Below are 20,863 nucleotides of genomic sequence, written 5' to 3'. Positions count from 1 at the left end.
CCTTGTTGTACATCCCGTGGGATAATATAAAACTAAAATAATAAATGACGAGAACGTGACTTGACATTCGCAGTGTCTGTCAACTTTGCTGTTGCAAAATCTGTTTTTAGGCAGAGTGTTGGTGCTATGGAGTTTAAAGCATTTGGGGTAAGGATTTTAAAATGTCACAGTTTTCAGGAAATATACTTAACCTATATAAGCGGATTCACTAGAAGTTTTACTGAATTTACGAAAATCAAAATGGGTGTTGTTCATTATGCAAATGGAATCCAGACTCACAGAATTTACAGCTTAAGTAAAACCAAAGGAAGTGACTTAAAACTGTCCTCCGCAATAACAATGCAATGTAATAATTCACCAAATCGGCGTAAATTCAATTTATTGAATGCCGAACCGAGGCGAATCAATTTGCCAAAGAAAAGAAGATGAAAGAACTGACCGAAATTCTCGGTCGTTGTCAAATTTAGTTCGGAATTTATTTGCTGTCTGCGAGACGAGTGCTCGCCAAAGTCCTCGCCGAAAGCCAGACACATTGGCAAACTAATTTTATAATTTATGTTATCGACTGGTTTCATTTGAAATTTATTGCCACGGGCCCAGGACATCGCCGCCGTCCACTCCACTCCATTTGCATTGGTATGGCGATTGAGTCCGATTCCGAGATTGAGAGTCCGTTTGAATCGATGTGCATGTGTCTCTAATGAATTTTTAAGCTACCAACTAGCCGCACACAATTCAATTATTTGATTTCGTTACGTTCGTTGGCTCTGCTCTGCTCCTTTCTTTACTTTTTTCCCGCTCAGCACAAGACTGGAATTTAATTTGTGTCCGAGGTTCAAACCGATGCCGGCAATCTGTCAGTTAGTAGACGGGCCGAGGGCAAAAGTCACCAGGATTCAGCAAATGGCCTTAATAATGAAAACGGACAGCCCCATGGACAGCGGGAATTGGCCAATGGTTGCTGGTTGGGAATGAGTACATAGTAGGAATAGGGATACGGATTGTGGGAGTGAAAGTGAAAGTGGCAGTGAAAAGGGGAACAATGGCTGCTAGGAATTGGCCAAATTGAATTTCACACCTCTCTGCACAGGATCAGGATAATACGCCGCTGGCGCTTTGTTTATTCCATATTAGAGGGCAACTAAATGGAGCCACGAAAAGACCGCAGCGTATTGCCATTCCCGCTTGTTGCCATTGTTGGCTAAAGCCCATGATGACGATAATGGCAATGATGATGACGATGGCGATGGTGTAGGCGGCGGCAGACAGCCGGTGCGGCGATCCAAGGTCCTGGCTGCGGCAAGGACACTGGCGACAAGGTAACAAAAGAGATGCCATAATGTTAGCACACGGTGCAGGTCGAACAAAGCATTCTGCGGTAACAATAACAAAATATTGCCTACTTTTTTTCGGCACATCGGTCCGTGTATATTGTATATTGTATATTGTGTATTGGTTTCATTTCCGCGCCGCAGAGCAAACTATAACTTGACATGCCCGACAGCACATTTTTCGCAGAAAATTGTCCTTTTCGCCATTATTTTTGTGGTGCTTACCTGGATGAAGAAGATATGGCGAAACGGCCAGCGCGGCAGTAATATGAATTGTTTACTGAAGCAGAAGGACAGTATTTACCGATTTCATTTTCGGGTTGTGCAAGGCAATACAACCGGTTACTGCAAAGGATAATTGTTTACTTCTAAAACTGCATTTCTGGGTAAAAATATTCAGTTCGCTTCATCGCTTATGGGATAAGAAGCTTCCACCTTTAAGTATTGACAGCAAAGATTTGTCAACAAAAGTTACGAGCTTTCCCTTTTGCACTTATGGGAATTTCTTTTTTCTGCTGCGCAGTCTGTTAAGCAAACATAAATTCTTACCAAAAAAAAGGCGCCAAGTCAACCCAAAAGCCGAGTTCCTGGTAAATGACGTACATTTTCCTTGAATTATTCCAGCGTAAATAATTCAAGTGGTAATTCGTATTTTTTTCGCTTTGTCTGGGAATTGGAGAACAATCTTTGTTGCTGTTTATTGTTGGTGGCTTGAGGTTACGTGGGTTTGTCTTTTTGCCATTTGCCTTCTGTTTGCTGTAGGTTTGGGCCCTCATCTTCCCCCATTTCCCTTCCCCCTTATCGCACATTATGTTCCGGTTGTCTTTTGGCTGCCACTCGTATTTGTTTGTCCTCCTCCTTCCCAACCGAACACAATTTGTTTCCCTTTCATTGATTCCCTTTGTCTTGGCCCCGTCCTTCTGGCTTCTATATATTTGCTGTGACCTGCCAGTACTCCAGGTTAATGCGGCACTTGAACTTTCAATTGCTGTTTCGAAATGTTGGGTGATTGAGCCGTTTGCAAAGTTTTCAAAGCTCCGAGTGTGTCCATGGTTAGAGTAGTTTCACTATCAATTTACAAGAGATTTAGGTGTGTTTAACAGCTAAGTTTTCCGATTGTTTCAAAATTTATTATAGGCTAATTTAAAGCTGAAATTTACTACTAAATTTAAATACTCAAAGACCAATTTATCGTACTTAAAAGCGGCATTGAGGTACACCGCCGTGAAATTTAAGTACTTTTGAAAAGAGTCACCTGATCTCGACCGCAAAACATAACTTTGTTTTTATGGGCTGCAATCAAAATTTATATGCAGAAATGTGCGAGGTGCACACCCGCCTCGTGGGCAAAAGAGGGGGTCAGGATGTATCGCATCGGCTATTAATAACAATTCTGGCAGAGCAGGCCGAATAAATCCAAGCGAGCCGAGGCGCAGTGGCCAAAAAATGTGTTGCCCGTGTGGGCGGTTATGGCCAGCCGCAGAGCGGTCCAAACGAATAACTAACCTACCTCGTTTTTTGAGCCCAGATAAAGTCGGGGCTGTGTCAACTGCAGGGCCAATACCGCCAGAAGGATCAGGAAAGGCCGCTGGGGCTGCTGGGGAAATGGGAGCCTCAGCCGCAGGCCCAGTTTGCGGCCATGTCAGGCAGCCAGGAAGTGGCCAAAAGTGTTGCAGGCAACTAAAATGGGTAAATATGTATTCGCTTTTTTTTGCATATAAATAAGAGCATAAGAAAATGCTTATGGCGCTTAGAGCCCACAGGGATAACGACCACGTTCTGGCATTCATGCATTGGGCAACCAGCAGGATTTCGTCCTTTGAGCCAACCCGCATTTTGTGTCGCCTGGAGGATACTCACACAATCGAAGGTTGCACTTATGCTGCTTTAATCTAAGGTGAATTTCAATTATATATGCTTACTAATGAAAAAAAATATAAAAAATGTACTTTCAATTTTAATAATTTTAAGAGTTCTTACGAACAGATTCAACGGAACAATTAATCCCTTTTTTTATATATTTGAGTCCCTTTTTGTGAAACTTATTGCTCTGCACTTAATACACAAATTGCTTTCACAGCTCCAATAACCAGTGGGTATTCTCGATGGCATACATTTAAAAATGAATAATGCGTGCGCATCTGCCGAATGTGTTTCTACAAATAACAGCAGCAATATAGGCGGCAATAAAAATTCATATTTTTTGTCCAGCACGCAAACAAATGAGTCCGTGCGATATACGTACCTGAAAAAATGGCATAACTTTTTTGCATATGGCATCGGAGGATGGCCGGCCATAATAAGAGCGACGACATCTGTTTTATATGAAACGACATCGAGTGAAAGAAATACTTTGGCAAACACAAGCGCCGATGGAGAGAAGCACACAGCTGACGTCCTGCGAGGACACGTGGACAAACACCCACACACACACAGACACACTCAGTGGGAAATCCAGGGGATTGCACAGATATGTCCTTCGGTTGTTATATGCTAATCCGAACATCAGGCCAACATTTGCATTTGACAGCTCCAGGCGTTGGCTTTCATCGCTTGATGAGCCACTGACCAAATGGAGAAAGGGACCTGGAACTGGAACCATGGATGTGGATGGATGTCGAGGTGGAAGTGGAAGTAGCTGGTAGTTGGACCAATCTCGTCCTCCGATTCCGGGGGATGATAAATTGTTGCTCTCGCCGGGCTGACATATTTTTCGGGGGTCTTAAGCACGCAGTGAAAACAAAAGCTCCCGAAGCGTTGGCCTTGAGACGGTCAAAGGAAGCTGGGCAAGCCAGGCGAAGCTGGAAGGATAACTATGCACAGAGGGGAAAGTTTGGACATGGTGGGGCATTAATAATGCACAGGGGCGTCGTCTCTGAGGTCTTAGGCGTGACCACAGCCTCCCGTGTCCGGTGCAGGCGAAATGCCTTGATTTATTCCTTTATAATATTCCCCCACTTTCAGCTTTCCGCTCCTTGCTCCTTCTTAAAGTGTCCTTTGGAGCGGCGCTCGGCATTGTGCCGACATAAATTGAGGCAAAGCCCCTCGTCCGCCATTGCAGTCGACATATTTCGCAGCCAGCCGGGTTTTATTTGGTGGTAGCCGTCCCTTTTGGCCTGTCTCCGAAACTTGGCTCGCTGCCAGAAACTCGCCCTGACATCGCTTGTAATTTCTGTCGCTTTTGCGAGTTTATTAAAAATATAAAAATGCAATGAAATAAAAAGCGCGCAATGTGACCATCAATAACACGGACCGACTATATCGGTGGTGGTCTGCTGACTCTGCAAATATACTATATATATATGCAGATATAGATATATGTAGTTGGTACACAGTTTGTAGTTTGTAGTTGGGCTTGTTGGCTTTCAATTCAAAGTGTAGTAATATTTGTTCTTTGCTGAAGGCTATCGGACCGTAATGGATATGTTTTGGGGTGTTTCCAATTATGTCAGCACACCCCCATGAAATATTAATTTGAGAATAATCCGTTCATGGAAATGCATGTTTTTGAAATGCAATAACCTTTTAGTTTGTCATGTCGCAGTGACATTTAGCCACCGAAATGGCATCTGCTGCCAGGACGGAAATGTCGTAGGACAACCAAAAACCGCAGCCGAAAAACCACCAATGGTTTCCGTCTGTCAGCGAAAGCGTTTTTTAAACAACGGCCGAAAATTGCAAATAAATTCGGCTTACAAACTCCACGAATCGAACATCCTGTGAGCCATAAATAAATCCAGTCGACAGTATCGGTGGCGAAAATGGAAGTCACGAGAACAGCAGCAGCGGGAAAAATATGGTCGCCGCTTTAAAAATTGGCCAGCAAAAAAAGGGGGAGTGTGTGTGGTAATTTTACTAAAAATGAAGACTAATTGGAATTCCGTGTTTCCGGCATGGCTTCCCCCCAAAGTCACATTTTTAGGCTTTGCTGCTGACAAACGTGTTTTAGGACAATGTCAACTACTTACTCCCTGAAAACCCAGCCTCCTTTTACGCCGCCCCCATTTACCATGACGCAATTCACATTTTGAACCCAATAAAGGCGTCAACATTTGCCATTCTGTGTTTGCCATCCAGATCCAGCCAGCAGGAGTGTCGTCACAGAAATACACTTTTCTTTTTTTTGGCTTCCTTCGGGTCGTGGATGTGGCACTGATTATAAATTTTATTTACACAGGCGTCGAGCATCGGGAATTCGCGTTTATGGTCCGTATAACGAAATTGTCTACAAATTGCGGGGGGCCGAGCCGAGTTACTTATGCAAGGGACAGCGCCAAATTGTGTGTGTGTTAACTGGGTTTATAGTTACTGTCGGCAGCTCAGTGGCTGGATTTTACTGGGGCAGTGGGACAGGAGGTCCCATCTGGGAAATGAAATACATTCTAAGCAGAGGTGTGGAAAAAGGAAAATTAAAGTTTTCTCCTCAAGCCAATTATTGGGACCTCTACTTTTCACATAAACAAAACCCTTAGTTCCTTGTATAGCCATAAATAAATACCATTTTATTATACGCAAACTGTTTGTTCATTAATAGGAATGTTGCGACTACTTTCCTTCCAGCGTGGCAATGTAAGTGCAAACTTTGCTGAGCAGAGTGCCATCGTTCACGATTGCCTGATTCTTCTGCAGTTCATAGAGACTGTGCACATCTCGCTGCTCGAAGGCGCAATCTATGGCTTCATTAAACATGCTTTATAAAAGAGAAAAATATTTAAATTTAGACAATCCAGTGTGTTACAAAGTAAGGCAACTTACTTTGCCCTCAAAAACCAGAGACCCTTGCGGTTGTCCCGACATCTGGCTATATACTTCCGCGCCTCGCTTGGCTTATCCTGTTTTAAGCAGACCTCTACAAAAGGATCGTAGCCAATGGGACTCTTTTTGCTTTTCGCCAGCTTCTCCAGCTCATCCCATTTGTGCTGCTCGGAGAGCATGAGGATTCGCATCCACCAAAATCGTCGCTCGGGCACCTTAAAATCGTTTCTCAACCGCTCTGCCTCCTTCAACTCTCCGATCTGTAGCAACTCCAGAATGGTGTCGTGTACTGACAATCCACTGAAGCTGACGTTATACTTTGTGCCTAGAGTCTTTTGCAGCTTCAATAATCGACTAGTATCTGAACAAAGCTCTGCCTCCAATGTGCAACGTCCCTGGGCGTATGCATTGCCAATCATCGACAGATTCGACTCCAGACCTTCGGTTTCGATTGCGTTTTCAAAGTGATACTCGGCGATTGCCTTTTGATCGTCCTCTGTGTTGTAAATGCCATAGAGCCCGGCTCGATTTGATTCCCGCATGATCTTTTTGTACATGTTAAGCGCCAGCGGATGATCTCTGATGGTCATCTGAAAACAAAGGGGATAATATTAATATTTAAATTCATTTTAAAATACAGATTTCGCTTTACATGTAAATTAGACAGCATCATGTGCATTTTCATTTCCAGTAGAACTTGGGTGATTAATTCTGTATCTCCAGACTGCGTGGCACTGCCTACCGCCCGATCAAACTTCCGCATCTTTAGCAGCAGAGGTACGTGGAGCGAAGCACGTGGCTCCAGCTCCAGCAGCTTGATGGCCAGATCATCACGACCAGCTTGATGTGCCTTCGCAGCAATATTGCAAAAGGAAATGCCCTCCACCGAGGGATTTTTAAACTTTTCTGTAATCTTACGCGCCACTTCAACGTCATCTGTTAAGAACAAACTTATAAATTATTAGTTCTAAAGATTAACTAGAGTTACACTCACTCGGATCATTGATAACCTTATGGTAGGCCCAGTGTTCCAAGATCCAGGATTCCGGAAGGTTTAAATGCTTGGCCACTTGAATGGCTATGGCATAGTGCTTGCGGAATACCAAACGGCTGAGTATCACCTCGGTATTAAGGTGCGTGAACCTAAAATGGAAATCTCAGTCAAAGTACTTTTAAACCACGATGTAGAAGACACGTACTGTTTAAAGGTAAGCGGCATGCCAATCCTCTCATGCCGCAGAGTATTAAGTACCCTCAATATTCTCATTATACGCATGTATTCGTCGGGATTGTGGCCACGTATAAAGCCCTTTCCATAATAAGCCGTCTTAAATACAAATAAATATTTTGGAAAGTATTTTAAATGAAGCAAAGTTTTAACTACCTACCCGTAACAAACTTTTCTGAGTCTCTGGACAAAATTCGAAGGACGCTGCTTCTATGCATTCGGACACCGCCAGATCAATGTTTTCCCGACACATGCTGAGATACTCGTCCGCCTTGTACGATTTCTCCTCGAACTTCTTCTGCGCTTCAAAAAGATAGCTGGCCGGTTCCTGGCTGTTCACAGCGAAGATATTCTCCACACACTTGGGCAGGCGTTGAATCATCTCATGTGAGCTCTGCGTGATGATGCGGACACCATCCATTTCTGCTACAAGGAACATGACAGGATCGTAAGGAAAATCACTGCGATCAGCATTGCGATTAACAATTAAAAGGTAGGATGGGTAGGAAATGACCACGGCATCCGCTTCACTGTTATCCGAGTTCATAATCCATTCCATTTGCAATGGCATGTCCTTGCGACCCGTGTCGAATTCACAGTACTTTTGTCGCATATCCACGCTGCCCAGCCAAAGAAGTCCGGTGTTGGTGTACAAAGCCAAGTGCTGGTGGTTGTACGACACGGAGATCTTGATAATTCGCTCATGCGGTTTCTCGAAGAGATTGGCTGTAATGGTGCCCACTGTTTCGCCTGGGAACAGTTTAATCACCTCTCGATCTCTTCCCAAAAGGCAATAGCTATTGCGTCCCTCGGTAACAATCTCCCAACAAGAACAGTTGATGCTGGAATCTGCAAAGGAAAACTTATTAGATCCTGTTGTTATTTGAAAAGGTGGGTATTAGGTTACTCGGAATGTCTGGCAATTTCCTTTCAGTCTTGTTGCTGTTCTGCTTGAGAAAGATCCGACCAGATGTGGTCATCACGGCTACTCCTGTTCCAGCCGATGACTGAAAAACCTTCGCCTCCACAATTTTGGTAACACTTGCTTCATCGCCGATGCTGTAGGATTCTTTTTCCCGGCCAAACATGTCGTACACAAACACAGTAGCGTTCTCCTGGATGCAGATAAGCTCCTCCGTGTCCGACCAGCCCATGGCTATTAGCTTCCCATGGTTCCACTGCGAAAAAACAACTTCTTTAAAATGTATTTCTTTCTCATTAGTTTACTCACCAATATGTGACCTGTTTCCCTGCCGGTTGTGTCGAAGATGCGAATCATTGGTCTGGCGGTTCCCTTTACCGGCACCAATTTGGTGGGATCCCTTGTGGCCGCTAATGGTCCTCCATATGGAGCCGCTTCCACCAGCATGTACTCCAAGTCCAAATCCAAGGGCCAATCGGGTGTAGCGAGTTCCACTTTTCTGAATATACATATCATTTATGGGCGTATCCTTTAGTGGTTTTATTGGTTTAAAACGTTTGGAGATTACACACCTGTAGTAGTCCGGCCGCACTTTGAACCACTCGCCCGTGTTGTACATTATAGGCATTTTGTTAGTTGTTTATTGCCCAATTTATCCAAAAACGAAATAACATTCAACCTGCTTGCATTTTTCGCCAGCAATTTGCAGTGCAACAGCTGATTAAACAGAGTTGTCCAGCATCAACAAATAAAACGGACTATCGATAGTGGTATCGACGATTGGCCACCTTTAATAAGCGCCTCATTTCACGTGTGAAGGGCCCAATTACACTGGCCAGTATTAAATTATCTGTTAAATCGCGAAAATTAGACTGACGAAATCCCAACCAAATGGCGGACACCAAGGAGACTATTGTGGAGGGCGTGGAGGCACTGACGCTGAATGGAAAAGCTGAGGTGGAGCCCGTGGAAACAGGCACGGATGCTCAGGCCCAGGAGGGAGCAGCTGCACCAGCCGAAGATGTCGTGGATCCGTGGAATGTGGCCAGCAGCAATGACGCGGGCGTCGACTACGACAAGCTGATTAGTAAGTGTTTCAACTGGCCTTCATTAATCACTTCCCTTCAGCTTATTTAATCTACAAATATTGACACGTTGCAGAACGTTTTGGCTCCAGCAAAATCGATGAGGAGCTCATCGCTCGCTTTGAAAAAATCACGGGGAAGCCCGTGCACCACTTAATCAAGCGGGGCATGTTCTTCTCACACAGGGATCTGCATACGATTCTGTCTCTGCGGGAACAGGGTAAACCCTTCTACTTGTACACTGGTCGTGGTCCTAGCTCCGGATCCCTGCATGTTGGTCACCTGGTGCCCTTTATTATGACCAAGTGGCTGCAGGAGACGTTCGATGTGCCGCTGGTCATCCAGCTGACCGACGACGAGAAGACCTTGTGGAAAGACCTGAAAGTAGAAGATGCCATCAAGCTGGCACGTGAGAATGCCAAGGATATTGTGGCCATGGGATTCGATGTCAATAAGACATTCATATTCAACAACCTGGAATTTATGGGGTGGGTAACTTAAAGAAGAATTTAAGAAACTCTTAATCGATTGCTTTTCCTTTTAGAAAAAATCCTGCCATGTACCAGAACATCATTCGCATCCAAAAGTGCGTCACCTTCAACCAGGTGAAGGGCATCTTTGGCTTTGGCGATTCAGACATTATTGGCAAGATTGGTTTCCCGGCCGCTCAAGCAGCTCCTGCCATCTCGAGCACCTTCCCCTTCATTTTCGGCAACAAGAAGGTGCACTGTCTCATCCCGTGCGCGATCGATCAGGACCCGTACTTCCGCATGACCCGTGATGTGGCCCCTCGTCTGGGATTCCCCAAGTGCGCTCTTATCCACTCAACCTTCTTCCCGGCGCTGCAGGGTGCCAAAACAAAGATGTCTGCTAGCGATCTGAATTCGGCAGTTTTTTTGACAGATACGCCGAAGCAGGTTAAGAACAAGATCAACAAGTACGCCTTCTCCGGAGGACGCGCCACTGTGGAGGAGCACCGCAAGTTAGGTGGTGTACCCGAAGTTGATGTTTCCTACCAGCTGCTTAAGTTCTTCCTGGAGGACGATGCCAAGTTGGAGGAGGTGCGAGTGGCTTACAGCAAGGGTGAAATGCTAACGGGGGAGATCAAGAAGCTGGCCGTGGAGGTAAGTTAAACCTTTTTGTTTTTATTAACACGGTTTTACAATAATTTTATACTTCCTCTTCAGACCCTCACACCCATTGTAGAACAGCACCAGGCAGCCAGGAAGCTGGTCACGGACGAAGTGCTTGATAAATACTTCGAATTGCGACCCTTAAAGTTCGGCAGTTAGAACTTCATCGGGGTTGAGGGACCTGCATTTGCTTGACATCGATTCTTACTAGAGTTAAAACGAAATTAGCTTAAATCGAACTAAGCGAGATTAGTTCAGCACCGAACCGACTAAGGATCTCCTATGTAAATAGCAAAAATGAATTGATCTTCGGCTGGGCTCTGAGTCCGAGTGGCGTCCACTTAATGCATCGTTGTACTCGCTATTTATTTTATTTTTTACACACCGTGTTTACTTTTATAAAGCAGAAAATAATAAACGGCTTCGATTTGCAATTGCCAGCACAGTGACCCACATTCAGGGAGTTGTAAAAAGGTCTGTAAATTTCCCTGGGAACCCGAAACCCTTAGCCAAGGAGAGCCCGCGAGAAACCAAGCCACTCTCTAGGTTTCTCTACGGAGAACTTGGCGCATATTCATTTCCGATTCGCGGCAAGACGCCCGCTCTGGAAAGCCAGCTAACAAAATACCTCTCCGCTTCGCAAAAATGTAAGTAATTTCCCATGTTGTTGTGTTTAGGAGTAACTCGAGAACTTGCACATGCATTAAATTTCGGGGCAAGACTCCCAGTAAATACAGTTTATTTGAAAAGGGAAACATTTTTGTTGTTTTTATATTTTAAATGTTTAATAACAATCAAAGTAAATAACAGAAGCATATAAAGAGTATCTGAGAAGTCTAAAACCTACTTCAGTTTTCGTTTAATATAAATGACCGACGATCTTTCAGCAAAGTGTTATGTTGCAAAAATAAAAAATTAAAAGTAAAATATGAAATCATTTAAAATATAATTAGGAAGTGATTATCATTATAAAACTTACTGAGCGCTCACTGTTCATGTCGGGATTAGGCGGCAAACAAATTTGTTAGAAAAATAAAATTGGGGAACCTTTAAGCACAGCCTGGCCGCCTAGGTTTTATTTTTACCTTCATATAGACGTGTGTTCATAACTGGGGATAAATGGATATGTATTTTTTTTAATTAAGTCAAAACACTTGTGTTTACATGCGTCGAAAATACTCGCTTATGTGCGCCGAGCTGAAGTGTGGGTGTTTGTATATAGCGATCGAAAAGAAAAACTCAAACTGAAGTTGTGGCGACGATCGTCGATCGCTGATCCCAGAGAGGGACTTCGCCTTCCACAAGTCGGACGCAACTCCAGCCTGCCACACGCGCCTCGATCTGCAGTCGTCGTCGGATCGATCGCACAATAGCAAAGAAATTAAGCCGCTTTGTTTGTGTACCTCAGCGTGTACTACCTGTGACAAAAGGATCCTCGACGACAAGTTGGTCCCCTATAGATCACTTGTTGACACACGTACAAAGAGGTGGCCCCTTAAACTAGACGAGATGTGGCTCTCATCAACCCCGGATGAGTAGTCACGTCTTGAATCGGATCGATGGTGAGCCATTCATCACGATTGGCAGAGTCTCTAATGCACTTAAAATAAGAAAAGCACGAGAAAAGCAAAAGAAACGCAACCGAGTCCAGGTAGAGCTGCTGCAGTCCGGCAAGAACTCGCGATCGGTCATTCGAAAAGCGGCTTAGGCGATGACGGATCAACTGCTGAGCTCCGCGGCCAGTGCTCCGGGGGATCCCCCGCCGGTCTTGGTGCCCGTGCCAGCCTCTACGGGTGGACCCTATTTGAGCGGCGGATCCGAGAACGAGGCAGAGTCGGCGGAACAGCCCGTCCTCCTCGAACTGGGTGCTCCCCAATCTGCCAGTTGTCCAGCCGTTAGTCTTAACTACACCCTAACCCCCGATGGATCAGGTCTGCTGGCCTATGCGCCAGTTCCGGCGCACAACTACTCACCCACCTTGATGGGTGGCTACGAGAAAGAGTCGCCCAGCTTGGGTCTGTTGCCACCTACGTATAGTGTGATTCCCCAGCCGGTGTCGATGTGGCATACCGGACAGGTAGCCTCTGGTTCACCAGTGGGATTGGAGGGCAGTAAGCCCAGTGAGCTGGTGCCACCACCCATGTACATGAGCTACGGCGGCGGAGGTATTTCCAACGGAACAGAGGTGGACATCTCGAAGGAACACAATCCCGCCTGGCGGGAGAAAGCCTTGCAGATGGAGAAGGACTACAGACGCACCGCCTGCGATCGGGAGAGAACCAGGATGCGGGACATGAATCGCGCTTTCGATTTACTGCGCTCCAAGCTGCCTATTTCCAAGCCGAACGGAAAAAAGTACTCCAAAATTGAGAGCTTGAGGTGGGTGTGAAAATTGTTCTCTCACTAAATTATGTGTTAACCAAATATCTTTTTCTGCAGGATTGCCATTAACTATATAAATCACCTTCAGGCCATGCTGCGCGAGAGTTCAGCGGCCCAAAATGGCAGTGGATGCTGTGCCTGGAGCGGTGGGAGTAGTTCCCCCTATGATAATGCCAACGATCATTGGGGATCATAGATTTAATCCTAGTAATTATCCACTTCAAAGAAATCTGCAGTTTGCCAAAGAAAAATCAATGGCGGTTGCCCCACCAAATTACCATGCTCTCCAAAACTTATATTGTGAAAATACCATTTAAACACTAAGGTTTCTGTTAAATGTTACTATTTGGAAAAGCATTAGCTTTAATTTTTCATAAGTGCAATAAAATAATATATATGAAGCATTATTCGTGACTGATTAGGCTTTAAAATATTTCCCAAAAATTGGTGCCAATTAAAACGAACCATTTGTCTTTTTAGGCTATATATATTTAACGTTACTTTTTAACACTCCACATTTTGGTAATTTACATATGATGAATTATTTGAAGAACTGACTGACTTGGCGAGTATGTTGTGCATATTCGTATATATATAAACCTAAAAAGTACAACAAAACAGGAAAATATAACAAATTACTATGGAATTGTTGCTCAGCCGCAACTGCATCGAAAACTGATAAGTTTGTTAATACTTATGTATAGATAATTTAACCAACTACTGCGACAGCTGTTTGCACACACACACATACACACAATTTATCCGCTGTTGGATTGAAGTAGAAGTTGGCCAATTGCAACTCAAAAAGGGGACGAAATAACAAAGCGTAACGCAAGCTCCTCTCGATCCTTCGCTCCTCCTCCTGCACGTTTAGTTATCCTTCTTAATGCGGGTGGAAGTCATGCGGTAGATGATGGAGTCCCTGCCGGGATCCATGGCAGCGATGGCATAGCAGATGGCCAGCAGCGACAGTCCAAAGACGACCATGAACCATAGGATGATGTTGAAGATCACCGGGTAGTCACTGTTATAGTAAACGGCCAGGTTGAAAGGGTTGCTGCTGGTGTTGGGAGGCACGGCTTCACGCTTAGCGCGGGACACAGCAATATCCTTCTCCGTGGTCTGCACAAACAGGACCGAGTCGCTGGACTTCTGGGAGGCGGCCAGCAGGCGACCAATGGCAGCGGACAGCAGCTTGTTGGCCTCATCCACGGCCACGGATTTCTCGCCATGAGCCTTGGCTACTCCATCGACGGACACGCGCAGCAGCAGAACATTCGAGGGCTTGGCCATCTCAGCCAGGTGATCGGCAGCACTGTTGACGAATCCAACCTCCTGCAGGAACTGTTTGTCGGCGGAATGCAGGGTGGGGTTCAGGTGCTTGGAGGGCTTGGCAGCTGGGGCCTCGAAGTCGCCAAAACACGATTTCCAGGCTTGAACCTAGAAAATTATGCAATTTAAGTTATTTTGTTTTCAGGTTTACTTTAAAGAAGGAACCACATCAGACATACGAAATTCTATTGTTAAAACACAAGAAATCTACCTTTTTACGCAAAAATTAATGTTGCATCATGTGATTTATATTACTAACACTTTGCGCAGGTATTTATGCAAGGCCAATGAAATTCCGTAAGGCCTCTGATATGGTTTTCCCCTCTTCAGGAACACTTACACCATCGTCGAACTGCTCGAAGTTGATGTCGCAAACGGGCTCATTGGCGGCCTCCAATTCAGCGGCCAAGGCATTCAGGGAGGCATCAGTTGAGGATCCCGTCAGTTCGTAGGACTTGACATTGCCGGCGGTAGTCACGTGTCCAAGACCCTGAACGTGAACGACGATGACACCCTTGGCCAGGTTGAAGGGATCATTGATCGTCAGTCCGCTCCAGTTGGAGTCCCCGATGACAGCGTTTCCCAGCGAAGCGTAGAGCACGTCGCCAACGTATTGGCTCTCCAGTGCATCGTTGCCCTTGAAACTGATTGCCTTCGGGCGGTTCAGAACCGTGAATTCGCCAGCGGCATTAACTGTGGAAGAGGAAAAATATTCCTTAACAATTTTTATACCACTGGTACTTTTCTCCTTAGTCCAAGATTCTGCGCATGCATATGAGGAACACTCAGAAGTCCCGAGGTTTGGGTGTCACCACCCCCGAGCCAGAAACGATGAATAAAGAATATCCAGTTTAAAACCTCCTTTCGCATGTTGGAAATATTTTCCTCGCCTGTATTAATGGTAGTTGTACTTACTGGCTGCAATAAACAGCGAGAAAATCACGCAAATTCGCAACATTTTCAGTTTTCCGCTGGACTTTTAATCATATGACGAACGACTGCAAAGAAAAACCTTTCCTCCTCCCCGAATTCTCTCTGGCTATCATGTGATGAGCAGAGTTGCTGCGAAATGTTATCGAGTACTCTATTGACAGGGTTGTCAAAGAAAGAAAAGTATCGATTTACGTATGCATTTAAGCAAATGTTTTTATTTTTAATTTCTATAACAAAATCTATTTTTTTGGTTCCTTGAAACTTTTATATTCTTGCAATCTTGCCAACGCTAGGAAGACGATGTTACTCAAGAAAACGTAAGATTTGTTTAAATTTTTTATTTTTTAAATAATTTTTCCAAATAATTAAGCGATGTTCAGTAAAAAACACGTTTCCCATTTCATAGCAACCATACAGAGGTTTTGGAGGGGTCAGTATGCTTACACTTACAAGGGCTTTCCATAACACTAGGGCTAAAATTAATTTTGAGCGCGAAGGGCATCGATTTCCAAACGTAGCTTCTGGATACGGAGCAAAGTCAGCGTTCGCTCGAGTTTTAAATTATTAGTTTCCGTTTTCAGGAACTTGGTCTTGCTTTGATATTGTCGGATCTCCGCTCTTGTCTTATCCGCTTTCAGGGAGGCCAAATGATTCCTTGGCCTAGCCTCGACGAAAGTTGTCGTTCCATTGACCAAATCGTCCGCATTTTGCTGCAATATGTAATGCTGCTTCATAGATATTAGAAGTGCAATATATATTAGGTAAATATAAAATGCTCACTTCTTTGCTTTCCTCCATATACTCGCAATCACGGTTTTGTTCCTCGACGTTTGAGATTTCAAATTCTATGCTTTGCTCAACCGGTTCCTTGTTCTGGGGAGTACTCACTTTGCGGATCTCTGTTTTGATCCTGGGCTGTGATTTGACGGGTTCCGCTTCTGCCTCAGCATCCAAAATTTGCTGAATCTGGTAAAAAATGAATACTTAGTTTTCGGAGACTTGATGGGTCCCAAGTGCTTACCTTAACTATTATCTCTTTGCCCTCGCCAGCATTTTCCAAGCCGCCGTCATCTTCGTCGCCCGAAATTTTCTGGATCTACATAATGGAGCGAAAAGCATTGAGCTTCTTGAATATTATTAAGAGTAGTTTCTAAAGATAGTTACCTTGATCCGGGGACCCTCTTCCTCTTGATCCTTGTTCATGTCCGTATGGTATGTTACAGGACATCTACTTCGCCTAGAATCGCAGGTCTGCCTACAATTAAATTGAAATTACTTGACGTATGTAAACATAATACCAAATGATATGTATGTATGGTTACCTATGTAATGATAGGCGGGAAAGCGCTGTATTTTGGAGCACCCGGTCGCAATTATGACAGGTGGCCGAATATTTGCCATTTTCAAAATTCGCCGTGAACCCATGAGTCTTGTAAAACTCTTCAGATTTTTTTCGTGGCATTTTTTAATGCAGAAAGCGTCGTAAATTGTTATGTACTATACACTATGCTAATAAAAATGGCTACTCTACAGCTGGAGGTAAAATCCACGCTAGCAACCAACAACACTTATCGATATATCGATAGATATCAGTTTTTGAAACACATCAGTTGGTTTTTTAATCATTTTGGTTCGAGTTTTAAATAATTAAGACATAAAATATATCAAGAAGTATATATTGTTATTCATATTTTATGCTACCCAAATTTTAGCATTAAGATAATGTGTTGTGAAGGGATCACAATTTGAAATCTAAAATCCCTTCGGTTTCCAAAATCATGCCATCGTATGTCATATTACCAAATTTTAATGTGTTTTATAATCACATTCAGGCTCTACAAAAAAACAAAAAATTTGATTTCTTCGTTTTGTTATAGATTTTTATGTCACAGAGTACAAATAATTAATCTTTTACAGCACGGCAATAAATATCACATCCTTACTGATTTATACAGTTTTTAAATTATAAATCGAATAAAGCATCCCCATAGCATGGGTCTCGGTCTTTTGCATAATTTTTTTATAACTCAAATCATATTATCTGTAATTAACTTTCAAATCATAGCGACCATCGATAACAAAAGTTCTTTATATCGATACATTCGTTGTTTTTACAGCAGCACACATACGCGTAATTTAACACAAGCTGAATGTAAAAGAATGTCGGTGGTAAAAAAAGAAAAGCGATTTCGCGGCGTTTCCAAGGACGCAACATGGAAAAAACTAGGATTCCTACCGTCGTTCAAGAAAGGAAAGGAAGGAGAGCCCAAAAAATACCGAGCCCTGTGCATTCATTGCCGAAAATGTCAGTCAAACACCAGTATTGACAGGCTAATTATCCACAGGTCCGTATAAACAAGATTCCCGCTATTTTCCGAGTACAGTCTACAGCGAATTGTGTCTTCAGGAAATCCTGCTCTAAGTTCCGGGAGGACCTAACCGAGGAGCTGGCCACAAGGACGGGTTCAGGGGCCGTGGAATCCAAGCCAGCGGAATCCAAATTCTCAATTTCCACCTCCGAACCGGAGGCAACTGCATCCACAATCGAGATCTCGACCAGCAGTCTACTGGATAAACTTCTCGACGAAGATGAGAGCAGCGGGCGCAATCCAGAAACCACTTTGGTCAGCTACCTGAGCGACCTGGATCAACTGGTGATCCCGCAATCCGATGCCAACAGACTCCAGAAGGATCTTATCAAGGCGGAGACGGAGTATCTGGAGGCCAAGTCTGACTACTTTACCAAGATGAACGAAATCGCCGAACTGAAACGAACCGTTACCATGTTGGAGGCGAAAAAAACGCAGTTGGAGATCGTCAAATTAAGGGCAGAGTGCGAGTAGCCTTAGTTTTTTACACACCATACAGTTAAAATTTCTTCTGAATATATAAATTTGTATAAAATATGAATAATAGTGATGCGGGCAGTACGATGGAAAAGTTCGTTCAGATGCCCGTGTATGTAGGCTTTCTGATCAAGATGATGGCCCAGCTGCTTTCGCATCCAATGGAACTGGCTCGGGTGAATATCCAAGCGAATGTGATTACACACAGTCGGCTTACCGTAAGCCACATGTTCCGGCTGATGTCCAGGCACGGGCTGCCTGGTTTCTATTACGGAATTGTGGCCTCTGGTTTGCGTTGCGGTGTTCACACGTTGTCCAGTTACACGCTGTTCTATAACCTGCAAGATAACAAGTATGTGCAGATGCTAAGGCCGTATAACACATCTACGGTCCTGGGCATAACTGGTTTTTGGGGCGGAGTCTTTGCTACACCGTTCGCGAAGCTAGCGGTCATTAGACAGGCGGATATAACACGCGGGCCCTACGAACGGCGCAAGTAAGAAATCAAGTTTATTCGAAAGGACCTTTTTTTTCAACACTTTCAAACTTTGAGCGGTCGTCAACCAAATAGAATTTATAATTCTGTGGCAGACCAGTACATTTTAGTGTTAGGTTCTAAATAGTTTTACACATTTGCTTCATTTTTATACGAAATTCAAAGATATTAAGGTTATTCTTTTATAGTTATCGGAATTTTTTTCAAGGACTCATGTGCATGTATAGAAAAGGCGGACTCTTATATTTATTCAACGGTTGGAAGATCAACGCTTTAGCTAGCACATCCGTGGCCATGCTGTACACCCCCGTAAGCGAAAAAGTCTCAATTGTGACATCGAAGGTCCACGGAATCCATGAACCCTGGCTCAGTGATCTCATTACGATGGCTCTAACAGGTGGCATTATCACGGTCATCATGACGCCTGTGGATTCAGTGGCCATATTGATCCTGAATGATTCCTCCCACTATGGTCCCTTTTCCTATGTAGATATGTGCCGAAAAGTTGTACAAAAACATGGTTACAGAGGATTTTTTTTCGGATGGAAGCCTGCTCTAATGGGCCTTGTACCACACACTCTTTTGGCAACATTCGTGTATCGTATATTGATTGATCACTACACAACATAAAGTCCCGCAATTTATTCAGAAATCTTCCGCTGTATAATTGTCAGAGCCTCTGTGAATTCTACTAAACTTGCAGTTATCTTTTGGATCGATTGGTTTTCCAGTTGAAAGCTAAAGATTTCCGTGAAGCGCTGAACAAGCTGAAGAGGAACACAATCAAATTAGAAGTTGAGTGATTGACGGAAATCTCACCTTAAGAACGGATGGTGCATGCTTATGGGTCACCAGGCATTCCATAAGCACAGCCACAAACTTTCCATAAAATTCTGGCAGATGGGGCTGCAAAGCTTGCAGAGGAATAGGCAAAATGCACACCAGATAACATCTCAACATTTGCTGCAGTAGTTCCGTACATACTTCGACTCCTTGAAGCAGCTTATCCGATTCCAGGACGAGCATTTGGAGGATGGCCTTAGCCCAACGATAGCTAGTGCTAGCGTTCAGAGCAAGACATTCTTCCCGACAAGCAGCCAACTTGTCGGGTTGACTAAGATCTGCGGACAGTGCAGCTTCGACGTCACTGCGATTAATGGTGAAATAATAACCCAGTCGTGTGATGAATTGCAGCAGGCAAATGGAGATTTTCGGGCTAGAAGCCATGGTCACGTTTTGGATAAGGCGGTCCAGCATGTCGTCGCATTGGTTCCACTAAAAATCGTGTTATGATAATAGTTTTAGATATTTCAAATATATGTGTTGAAATCTACCGTAAAGGCATCAAGGTCCACAAAGTGGTCCAAGCATAGGTACAAGCAATTCCAAACAGAATCGATGGCTTCAATTGACTCCATGTTGTAGGCATCCTTGAGAGCATGGTCGTATATCACACTGTGTACATTCAGCTCCTGAATGTCTTTGGTATCCTGAAAATAAAAGTAATCTTACTGTTCCTTGCGTTTAAAAACCTCACACCTACGCTAAATTTCAGCATAACGGAGAAGATCTTGACGCCAAGTTCTTTGTAAATGGAATCATAGCATTCCCTCACATTGAGACCAACAGAAAGAGCGAATGCTAGCATCTGGGTGGTCATTCTGGACTTATTGCTGTAACGCAGCTAAATGAAGATGGATTTAAATATAATACTTTATACGGACACTTAAAATACGACTCTTTACCTCCAAGTATCTACCAAAGCCATGAACTGCTCCTAGTTGTTTCTTCCAGCAGGTCCTGTGAAGTTTTTGCTCGTAGTATTTCAGGATTTGGACATTCGTAGACTCCCACCAGTTAGAAGATAGCTTCTTGGCCAACTCATTGGCGTTCCGTAAGAGATTTTCGGTATCATTCTTAAGTTGGTAAACTGTGGGAGCTGCAGTTAACTCGCATAGCAGCAAAATAAGTTTTACTCTCAACTAAAAATAAAAAAATTGTTATAAATGGAATGCCTACATTGAAAAGTCAAACCTCTTCGTGTCCTGCATCACCACTCTTTTGAAGGAATTCCTGAACCAAATCGTAGAGCTTGGGCAAGTCCTGAATAAGCAGGGAATGATAGCTCGCAAATTGCGACGCTTCCAACTGGATGTTGTCCAGATCCTCCTTCAGTTCCGGCAGCATGTAAAACTGCACCAGTTCGCACATGTGGGCTACGAGGGCCTCGGTGGAATCACAAGTCATTGTACACTTAGTTTAATTTTGAACAAAAAGTTCAGCAAAAATAACAAAAGTAAACAATAAGACCGGCAAGTCCCGATAACTCTGTTAGCAACTATCGATTTAACTGACCGCGTAACAGAACAGATCGAATAATGTTAACAAATACTTTAACATCGGTTTAAAAAATAATTCCA

At 43.9% G+C, this 20,863-nt stretch overlaps 8 protein-coding genes across 9 annotated transcripts; 4 read left to right on the top strand and 4 right to left on the bottom strand.

Annotated features, from left to right (window-relative positions):
- Positions 1-5,803: 5,803 nt before the first annotated feature.
- On the bottom strand, positions 5,804-8,945 carry LOC108099656 (vacuolar protein sorting-associated protein 16 homolog). Its single transcript, XM_017203290.2, has 9 exons — positions 8,809-8,945; positions 8,546-8,735; positions 8,222-8,492; positions 7,475-8,163; positions 7,286-7,413; positions 7,081-7,229; positions 6,739-7,022; positions 6,087-6,676; positions 5,804-6,021 (listed from the first exon to the last, which is right to left on the bottom strand). Exons 1-9 carry the CDS (start codon positions 8,862-8,864, stop codon positions 5,877-5,879), a joined length of 2,502 nt encoding a protein of 833 aa, XP_017058779.1. The 5' UTR covers positions 8,865-8,945; the 3' UTR covers positions 5,804-5,876.
- A 78-nt stretch (positions 8,946-9,023) lies between these two features.
- LOC108099520 (tryptophan--tRNA ligase, cytoplasmic) lies at positions 9,024-10,909 on the top strand. Its single transcript, XM_017203086.2, has 4 exons — positions 9,024-9,323; positions 9,398-9,809; positions 9,866-10,445; positions 10,509-10,909. The coding sequence occupies exons 1-4, from the start codon at positions 9,128-9,130 to the stop codon at positions 10,611-10,613; spliced, it is 1,293 nt and encodes a 430-aa protein (XP_017058575.1). The 5' UTR covers positions 9,024-9,127; the 3' UTR covers positions 10,614-10,909.
- An 87-nt stretch (positions 10,910-10,996) lies between these two features.
- Positions 10,997-13,243, top strand: LOC108099522. Its single transcript, XM_017203089.1, has 2 exons — positions 10,997-12,833; positions 12,894-13,243. The coding sequence occupies exons 1-2, from the start codon at positions 12,166-12,168 to the stop codon at positions 13,030-13,032; spliced, it is 807 nt and encodes a 268-aa protein (XP_017058578.1). The 5' UTR covers positions 10,997-12,165; the 3' UTR covers positions 13,033-13,243.
- A 60-nt stretch (positions 13,244-13,303) lies between these two features.
- LOC108099521 (ATPase H(+)-transporting accessory protein 2) lies at positions 13,304-15,216 on the bottom strand. Its single transcript, XM_017203087.1, has 3 exons — positions 15,084-15,216; positions 14,509-14,861; positions 13,304-14,276 (listed from the first exon to the last, which is right to left on the bottom strand). The coding sequence occupies exons 1-3, from the start codon at positions 15,124-15,126 to the stop codon at positions 13,707-13,709; spliced, it is 966 nt and encodes a 321-aa protein (XP_017058576.1). The 5' UTR covers positions 15,127-15,216; the 3' UTR covers positions 13,304-13,706.
- A 208-nt stretch (positions 15,217-15,424) lies between these two features.
- Positions 15,425-16,649, bottom strand: LOC108099589. 2 transcript variants are annotated; one of them, XM_017203195.2, is made up of 5 exons: positions 16,424-16,649; positions 16,266-16,356; positions 16,123-16,197; positions 15,882-16,067; positions 15,425-15,829 (listed from the first exon to the last, which is right to left on the bottom strand). In XM_017203195.2, exons 1-5 carry the CDS (start codon positions 16,561-16,563, stop codon positions 15,581-15,583), a joined length of 741 nt encoding a protein of 246 aa, XP_017058684.1. In that variant the 5' UTR covers positions 16,564-16,649; the 3' UTR covers positions 15,425-15,580. The 2 variants fall into 2 exon arrangements, with proteins under 2 accessions (XP_017058684.1, XP_017058685.1); XM_017203196.2 differs by having other exon boundaries at positions 15,425-15,826; positions 16,424-16,647.
- A 407-nt stretch (positions 16,650-17,056) lies between these two features.
- LOC108099588 lies at positions 17,057-18,031 on the top strand. Its single transcript, XM_017203194.2, has 2 exons — positions 17,057-17,446; positions 17,509-18,031. The coding sequence occupies exons 1-2, from the start codon at positions 17,094-17,096 to the stop codon at positions 17,942-17,944; spliced, it is 789 nt and encodes a 262-aa protein (XP_017058683.1). The 5' UTR covers positions 17,057-17,093; the 3' UTR covers positions 17,945-18,031.
- LOC108099587 (mitochondrial dicarboxylate transporter) lies at positions 18,007-19,073 on the top strand. Its single transcript, XM_017203193.2, has 2 exons — positions 18,007-18,443; positions 18,632-19,073. Exons 1-2 carry the CDS (start codon positions 18,007-18,009, stop codon positions 19,071-19,073), a joined length of 879 nt encoding a protein of 292 aa, XP_017058682.1.
- Positions 19,071-20,751, bottom strand: LOC108099586. Its single transcript, XM_017203192.1, has 6 exons — positions 20,478-20,751; positions 20,189-20,425; positions 19,987-20,127; positions 19,778-19,933; positions 19,263-19,718; positions 19,071-19,210 (listed from the first exon to the last, which is right to left on the bottom strand). Exons 1-6 carry the CDS (start codon positions 20,688-20,690, stop codon positions 19,085-19,087), a joined length of 1,329 nt encoding a protein of 442 aa, XP_017058681.1. The 5' UTR covers positions 20,691-20,751; the 3' UTR covers positions 19,071-19,084.
- Positions 20,752-20,863: the final 112 nt, after the last annotated feature.

The sequence above is a fragment of the Drosophila ficusphila genome, unplaced genomic scaffold (genome assembly GCF_018152265.1).
Source record: "Drosophila ficusphila isolate 14025-0441.05 unplaced genomic scaffold, ASM1815226v1 contig_791, whole genome shotgun sequence".
NCBI classification, from domain to species: domain Eukaryota; kingdom Metazoa; phylum Arthropoda; class Insecta; order Diptera; family Drosophilidae; genus Drosophila; species Drosophila ficusphila.
Note: the sequence above shows the minus strand (reverse complement) of the source record. Positions and strands in the feature narration are given on the sequence as shown.